Source organism: Propithecus coquereli, unplaced genomic scaffold (genome assembly GCF_000956105.1).
Source record: "Propithecus coquereli isolate 6110/MARCELLA unplaced genomic scaffold, Pcoq_1.0 Scaffold846, whole genome shotgun sequence".
NCBI lineage: Eukaryota > Metazoa > Chordata > Mammalia > Primates > Indriidae > Propithecus > Propithecus coquereli.
This window is the reverse complement of record NW_012154685.1, coordinates 248,898-256,937: the sequence shown is the minus strand read 5'-3', so window position 1 is coordinate 256,937 and position 8,040 is coordinate 248,898. Positions and strand designations below refer to the sequence as shown.

Here is an 8,040-nt window from a genome sequence, read left to right as displayed (position 1 = left end):
CTCCCATCATGGAACACTAAGCAACAGTTATAGATGCTACAGATTGAGTATACATATAGCAACATGAGTAGATCTTAACTTACCACCAACTATTCTGTTTTGTAAGAAACAGATTGAGAAATGTAATACATTTACATAACACTATTTAAACAAATTAGAAAATACATATAAAGGAAATAACAACATACAAATTTTGCAAGATCACATACAAACAAAAACACCTATTAACATGTTAGTTTGCTATTGGGGGAAGAAGGATAAAAGTGGAGCACAGAAATAAAAGTTAATAGAAAAAATGTTGACATGTTATAAGACTTTTATTACTTGGCTCTAAGACTTATTATAAAGCTACAATAATCAAGGTAGTGTGGTTTTGGTGTCAAGATAGACAAACAGATCAATGGAACAGAAGAGGGGGCTTGGAAATAAATCCACACATACAATCAACTGATTTTTTTTTTTTTTTACAAAGGTGCAAAGGCAATTCAGTGGAGAAAGGAAAAGTTTAATATCCATATGCAAAAAGTGAATTTGGATCCATAACTTGAAGCATACAAAAAAATTTACTCAAAGTAGATCACAGACCTAAATGTAAAACCAACAACTATAAAATATAGGAGAATATCTTGGTGATCTTGGGTTAGGCAAAGATTTGTGTGTGTGTGTGTGTGTGTGCATATATATAAATTATATATAAATATATGTATAAATACATATATAACACTCAAATAGCAATCCAAAAAAGAAACATTTGATAAATTGGATTTCATCAAAATTAAGAATGCTTGCTCTTTGGAAAAAAAACTGTAAGAACGCAAAGATAATATTTGCAAGTCATATATCTGATAATGTTCTTATCCAGAACAAAACGCTCACAAAACTCAGTAAGGAAACAAACAATTCAACTCTTTTTTAATGGGCCAGAAATTCCAATAGACAATTCACAAAGACTTACCTGTTGCACATAAGCACATGAAAAGATGTCACATCATTAGTCATTAAGGAAACTCAAAACCACAATGAGGCACCACACACCAATTAGAACGGCTAAAATTAAAAAGACTATACCAAGTGTTGGTGAAGGTGTAGAATTGGAACTCCCCCATACACTGCTGCTGGGAACATAAACCAATACAAACACTTTGGAAAACAATGTGGCAGTTTCCTAATAAGTTATAAACATACCCCTGTCATATGACCCAGACATTCCATTCCTAGGTATTTAGTCTAGAAAAATGAAAGCTTATATTCATACAAAGACTTGCACACGAATATTCAGAGCAGCTTTATTTGTAACAGTCAAAATCAGGAACAACCCCAATGTCCATCAACAGTAAACTGCTAAACAAATTGTGCTATAACTGTACAATATTATACTCTAAAATAAATTTTACCTAGCCATGAAAAGGCTATTGATACATGCAACAACATAGATGAACATCAAAATAATTATACAGAGTATATGCTGTATGGCTCATTTACATAAAATTCTGGAAAATGCAAACCAATCTACAGCGGTTGCCTGGGGAGGGGGTTTGAGGAGGGAGGGATTAGAAAAGGCAGGAGGAAACTTTCAGGGGTGATGGATATGTTCATAATCTTGATAGTGGTGATGGTTTCAGGAGGGAAACATGCCAAATCTTATCAAATTGTACACTTTAAATATGTGCAATTTACTTCATGTCAATTATATACGAATAAAATGTTGTGATTCGTTTTGTTTTTTGAGATAGGGCCTGGCTCTGTTGCCCAGGCTAGAGTGCGGTGATGCAATCATAGCTCACTGCAGCCTCGAATTCCTGGGCTCACAGGATCCTCCTGCCTCAGCCTCCCCTATGGCTGGGACTATAGACGGGCACCAACACGCCCGGCTAATTTTTTTCTATTTTTGGTAGAAACAGGTCTTGCTTTTGCTCAGGCTGGTCTCAAACTCCTGACCTCAAGCGATCCTCCCACCTCGGCCTCCCAGAGAGCTAGTATTGCAGGCGTCAGCCACCGCACCGGCCAAAAAGCGTTTTTTAAAAAGAAAAAGGTAATCTCGCTCCGAGGGTCACCCAACTGAGAAGCGGCGGGCGATTTACACCCAGAAGTCGCTTCTGGAGCTCCTGCACTTTCCCCTTCGTCCGCTCTGCTAAGCACGGAGCCTGGCTCTGCGCAGCCAGGAAAGTGCTGGAAGGAAGCAGGCCGAGCGCAGCCGGCTGGTGACAAGAGTCATTAGCCGGTGGGCGGCCCGAGCGCGGCCCCGCCCCCAGGCGGCCTGTGCTCCCGGCCACCGCGCTTGCCCTCTGGGCCGGCCACCTGCTGCCCGCCCGTGCCGCGACATGGTGAGCGGGGGTCGGGGGTGATCGGGCGCCGTGCGGGGTCGCGGAGCGGGAAGCGGTGGCGGAGGGTCCCAGCCGGCCCCCTGCGCAGCTGCCGTGGCCCGGCTGGGGAATCGGGTTTCCGCCCCGCTCCCTGTCGCCGGTGGTGCGGAGGGGTGTGGGAGGCCGCAGAGGCGCGGTGGCGAGTCCGGGTCCCAGCGAGGCGGGAGGCCAGGGCTGCCCCTGATTCTCAGGCCCGTGCTGGCTCTGCGACCTGGGCTGGGGCTGGGCTTATGGCCTTCCTGGGCGCGGGGGTGGGCCATCATAGGGAGCCCGCAGCTGTGCCCCTCGGGGGCGCGGTTTTGTTCTGTATTGGGGGCGTGGGTGAGAGCGAGGGAGAGACCAAGTTTGCGTGTTCCTGCGCGTTCTCGGCCTCTGTTCGCTCGCTCATCTGGGCAGAGTCTGGCTGGAACTACGCCTCTGCCCCCTGTGCTGCGCCTCGTCTGAGGCCTGTGGCGCGCAGTGGGGGCGTGGGGGTTCAGGATCACCCCTCCTCCAAGCTGAGCTTAGCCCCACGCCCGGGGGCGTCTCAGGCCCTTTGCTGGGCTGTGCTAGGAAGCCCGGAAGCTTTACCAAACAGACCATTTCTGGCCTCCCAGAGGCCTTAGAAGCAGTCAAGACTGGGAGGGTGTTTTGATGGGCTGTGGCCTGGGGGAGGGAGGGTGAGTGGGAATGGCTGTGAGGGGCGCCCAGGCCCTAAGGATGCAGGCTTGGGTAATTAGTAACCCCTCTGCACTCTCGGAGAAGAGGCTGGGCCTGGCCGGCTGTTTACCAAGCACACACAGTCCCTTCCCCCTCTCTGTCCTCAGAACTCAGAGGGTTTGTCACTTCAGCCCCAGGCTGTGCGACTTGGGGGGTTCCAGAAGACTCTACAAAGAAAGGGGAACCTCCCAGAAGCTCACCTGTACCCACCCACCCCTTTCAGATCCCAGGAAGTAAACAGTGGGTTCTGGTGGCTGGGCTGACTTCTGGTTGCAGATTACACGGACCAGGCTCATGGGCAGCCGGGAAAGGGCCAGCTCTGCAGTAGGGGCCTGTTGGGCAGATGATGCAAATCACTGCGGCCAGCTCTGTAGCCATCCAGAGTGGAGGGGAGGAGAGGGCCAAGCCTGGTCAGCCCAGAGACAGCACGTGTTTTTAGGAGGGAGGAAAGCACAGACTTTAAGAGCACCTTGATGCTTCAACTATGCCAAATGCTACCCCAAATGCTGCAAGGCCCATCAGGAGCCTGCTTGTCCCAGGAAGTGGTTTTTAAATGCAGATTATATTTGCTTAATAACAATGCAGTTTCCTAAAGCGTCCCGTTGGTGTGATGATCTGTGAGCTGGAGGTTCTGCCAGGAGAGGTACAGCCACCTGGCTGGCAAATGGTGGACTCGAGCTTGAACGAGGTCTGCCAGACTCGATCTAGGGCACCCAGTCAGCGGGCTGCCTCATAAAAGCTAGATTAACTGCCCTCGCATTGTCTCCCCAGACCTAATTTTCAATTTGGCACTCTAGCCACGTCTGCCCTGGGGCGGAGCTGTTTTAGAAGCAGGGGGATGTCCCTTGAACTCCTAGACCTGGATCCTCCTGTTTCCTTGTGTTCACTGACACTCCGTTCACAGCCGAGTTGTGCCAGTCTGGGGCTGCCTGGAGGGCATCTTGCACAATAGGTAAACAGGATGGGCACTGGGTTTGCCAGTTGCCCTCGGCCAAGTTACTTTTACTTTTGGGACTGCGCTCTGTGGCCCAGGCTTCCCAAATAGCCAGAAGAGAACAGAAAGAAGACGGAAAACCTGAGAAACCCAGGCCTGGCAGCTCGGGACCAGAGGCTGCATGGGAGTGTGGCTGAGTACCCACCAGAGGTAGTGCCAGTGGTTGTCACCTGCAGTGTGGCTAAGAATGGCCTGGATGCTTGCTTTAAACGCTGGCTCCTCTGCCCGGCCCCAGGGACGCTGATGCACAGCCCACACTTTGAGAACACTGCGTGTGCTGCCACAGACCAGGGGCAGGGGCCGGAGAACAGTGGCCAAGTCGTTTCCCCTCTCTAGGCCGGTTTCTTCAGGACACACGAAAGCTGTGGTAGGGGCATGTAAGGCAGGGGCATGTGAGGCGTTGGGCGCAGGGTGGGGGAGGAGTGCCTCTCAGTGCCAGTCATATGCATGACACTTCCTTTGGGATTTTCTTTCTCTGAGTACAAAACCCAAGGTTCACTGAGAACCTATCAGTGATCAAGCCTGGACCCCTCCTCCTGGGCAGGGCCCCAACCTTGAGACCTCCTAGCCTCCTGCTTAAAGACCCGCTGCCCTTTGACTGGGGTCACGTCCAAAGCAGCCAGTAGAGGCTGGTTAGAGTCCCCCAGAGGTCTGGGGACTTCTCTTTTGAGCTGTAGAGAGAAATGCCCTTGGGCCTCTGTTTTTTTTTTCCTTTTAGGCTGGCAAAGCACACAGGCTGAGTGCCGAGGAGAGGGACCAGCTGCTGCCGAACCTGAGAGCCGTGGGGTGGAACGAGGTGGAAGGCCGTGATGCCGTCTTCAAGCAGTTCCATTTCAAAGACTTCAATAGGGTATGGCAGCCGGGTGGGACAGTTTGCTGAGACTGGAGCCGATGGTGCCACACTCTAAAACTTGTTCTCTCCCTAATGTTCAGATATCCAAGACTCTCAGACACTACACTAAGTCGGTTTTTGGGCACTGTGCCAGCGGGGACATTAATTTTCCTGCGTAACTGGGAAAGTATTATCCTTGGGGATTGCAGAGTAGGAAGATGGGTCTTGGACTCTCCCTACCTAGAACTTTTAGAAACAATCCTCAGAGGAGATAGTTCGGTAGGAGACAGGCGTACATCTGGAAGGAAGGCATTTGATAGCCGAAAGACTGGCCAAGGCCAAAAGCCTGTTGTGGTGTTTCTACCTTGTTAGCGATCCCAGTAACAGGCCTTTCTTCCTACTGCAGGGACAACCTCTAACTCAAGCCTGAGAGCCAGTGGCAGGATGTCAAGGGGGAAATGACTAAAGCAGAAGCAGTCTCCCTGTATGCAGCTAGTCAGTCCTCTGCACCCTGGAACTGGCCGTTAAAAGGCCTTTCTCTCAGAACACTAACCTGGGTCTCACTTCACTTAAACAGGCTTTTGGGTTCATGACAAGAGTGGCCCTGCAGGCTGAGAAACTGGACCACCATCCAGAATGGTTTAACGTATACAACAAGGTGAGTGATGTCCTGCAACTCTGTCGTGCTGTGCCCTGTCCAAATCCGGAGATACTCCACTCACTCCGAAGGTCTCTCTCCTGGCCTTCACTGTGGGCCCTGCTCACCCACAGGTTGACCGTCCACTCAATCTGTTCTATTCATCTCATTCCTATTCTCATTAAGATTGCACATGCCTAGAATCAGCATGAATACCACTGGAAACTAATGTCTCACTACAATTTAAAGAGATGCAAATTAAAACACTGAGATACTTGTGGTTAAAGTAGACACTAAGTAGACATTAAGAGGCAAAACCTAAGAAAGGAAATGCTGTGAGAATCAGGCATACTTACTCATTGTTAATACCTCTAAATGGCTTTCATCTTTCTGGAGGTATGGCAGAATGAAAAAGTAATAAACTTGAACTGAGAATACCTGTGTAGAGCCAACCTATCAGATTGTCTGATGGATGAACAGAAATAATTATTAAATGCCTACTGTCTGCCAAGGGCTCTGCTGGACTCTGTTTATATAAAAACATTAAGGGTCGAAGAGGCTATCTGTTAATAGTGTTTAGGAGTCGCCATTGGTTTTTAGTTTCGTCTTTAGCTTTTAGCTTGCTCTTGACACTTGGATGTTAAATTTTTACCCTATAGCTGAGGTCGCCGTTATTTTTGAAAGACATCAAAGGAGAGATGTAAAAGAAAGTTTTGCACTGCTGTTCCAGGCATGTTGGAAAGAGTCCCCAGGAGAGATTACAGGACTGGCGGTTACTATTGGGGTCTAGTAGGGCTGGGCCCAACAGCTAGTGACTCTCTCCTGCCTCTAAGTGAAGTCAGCGCAATCAGATGGCCCTGAATGTCTGGTTTCGTTTCAGGTCCACATCACCCTGAGCACCCATGAGTGTGCAGGCCTCTCAGAACGGGACATAAACCTGGCCCACTTCATCGAACAAGTAGCAGCGTCCATGACATAGACCCTGCCCTTCCTCTTTGAATTGCTCAGGAAAGGCCAGACTAAACTGGGGACCCGGGGAGGGAGCTGAGCGCCCTCGGCCCTGAGACCCTGCTGCCTCTGTTGAGGGGTGAGTCCTTGATGCGGGAAGAGGATCCGGCATCCCTGCCAACGCCATGAATTTAGACCTTTTCCCTGTGCCTCTCCCTGTCCTTGGGGCTTTGTTACGTTCCTCTAATTTGAATAAGCTCTCCCCTTTCTTTGCAACTTCCCAGCAACAGTAGTGATTTTCTTTCTAGGCTGTGTCTGGCTCGCTTTATAATTCATTTCCCAAGAAGCTGTGATAGAGGGTGAAATAAAGTCTTACCTTAGAAACCAGTACCCTAAAGTAAACCCTGTCCTATGTGACAGGAACACATGTGCTTTTATGTATCAAATAAAACTGTTGTATCACTTGGTCTCAGGCTCTAGAAAATTCTTTTCCATAGGTCAATCCAAATTGGAGCCAGTAGGCACTTAAAGCACTTACTGGGTGCAAGGCACTGTTCAAGGTACTAGGGGAAAGGGAGGGACCAGACCAACCTGCCTTCAGGTTCATTATCATCTAGGGGAATCAGACAGGAAAACAATTAACTATGACTAGACAGGATGAATTAAGTTAATGCTAGATGGCAGGGTAAGAAATGAGCTAAGGGAAGTACAAACGATGAATGGTAACAAAGGCAAATCTGGAGGCTTCCATTTGAGTTATGCTTCGAAGACCTCAGTAGGATCCCTGAGAGGCAGAGATGGCTGAGGGAGTGTCAGGAACACAGATACTTTTTGAACACCAACATGGTGCTCAAAGGAAATGCTTGTTGGAACATTTCAGAGTTCAGATTTTCAGATTAGGGATGCTAAACTGGTAAGTATAATGCAAATATAGCCAAATCCAAAATCTTGAAACATTTCTGGTCCCAAGCCTTTCAGATAAGGGATACTCAACCTGTATCTTCTCGCTGTGACGGCTCATTTTATGTCTCCACTTGACTGGGCCATGGGCTGCCCAGACATTTGGTCCAACATTATTGAGGGTGTTTCTGAATGAGATTAACATTTGAATCTGTAGACTGGAGGAAAGCAGATTGCCCTCCCTAATGTGGGTGGGCCTAATCCAATCAGTTGAAGGCCTCTGTGACTGAAAGGGCTGACCCTTCCCCAGATAAGGAACTCCTGACTGCCTTGAGCTGGGACGTTAGTGTTTTCCTGCTTTTGGACTCAAACTGAAACATCCACTCTTCTTGGGTCCCAAGCCGGCGGGCCTCTACTAGAACTACACTGTCAGCTTTCCTGAGTCTCCAGCTTGCCAACTGCAGGTCTTGGGACCTGTCAGTCTCCATAATCACATGAGCTGATTCCTTATAATCTTTCTTTCTTTATGTGTATATTGGTTCTGTTTCTCTGGGGAGCCCTGACTGGCCTGTAACATCAGATGGGGAGATTTCTAATCCTAATGGTCTCTGTAGTTTCTTAGAACCTTAGCAAAGGTCTCAAGGCTTGCCTGCTGTTACTATACAAG

At 48.6% G+C, this 8,040-nt stretch overlaps 1 protein-coding gene across 1 annotated transcript; it reads left to right on the top strand.

The window, feature by feature from the left end:
• The first annotated feature begins 2,247 nt into the window (after window positions 1-2,247).
• On the top strand, window positions 2,248-6,934 carry PCBD1 (pterin-4 alpha-carbinolamine dehydratase/dimerization cofactor of hepatocyte nuclear factor 1 alpha). The gene is made up of 4 exons (XM_012663964.1): window positions 2,248-2,324; window positions 4,775-4,906; window positions 5,466-5,546; window positions 6,406-6,934. Exons 1-4 carry the CDS (start codon window positions 2,322-2,324, stop codon window positions 6,502-6,504), a joined length of 315 nt encoding a protein of 104 aa, XP_012519418.1. The 5' UTR covers window positions 2,248-2,321; the 3' UTR covers window positions 6,505-6,934.
• Window positions 6,935-8,040: the final 1,106 nt, after the last annotated feature.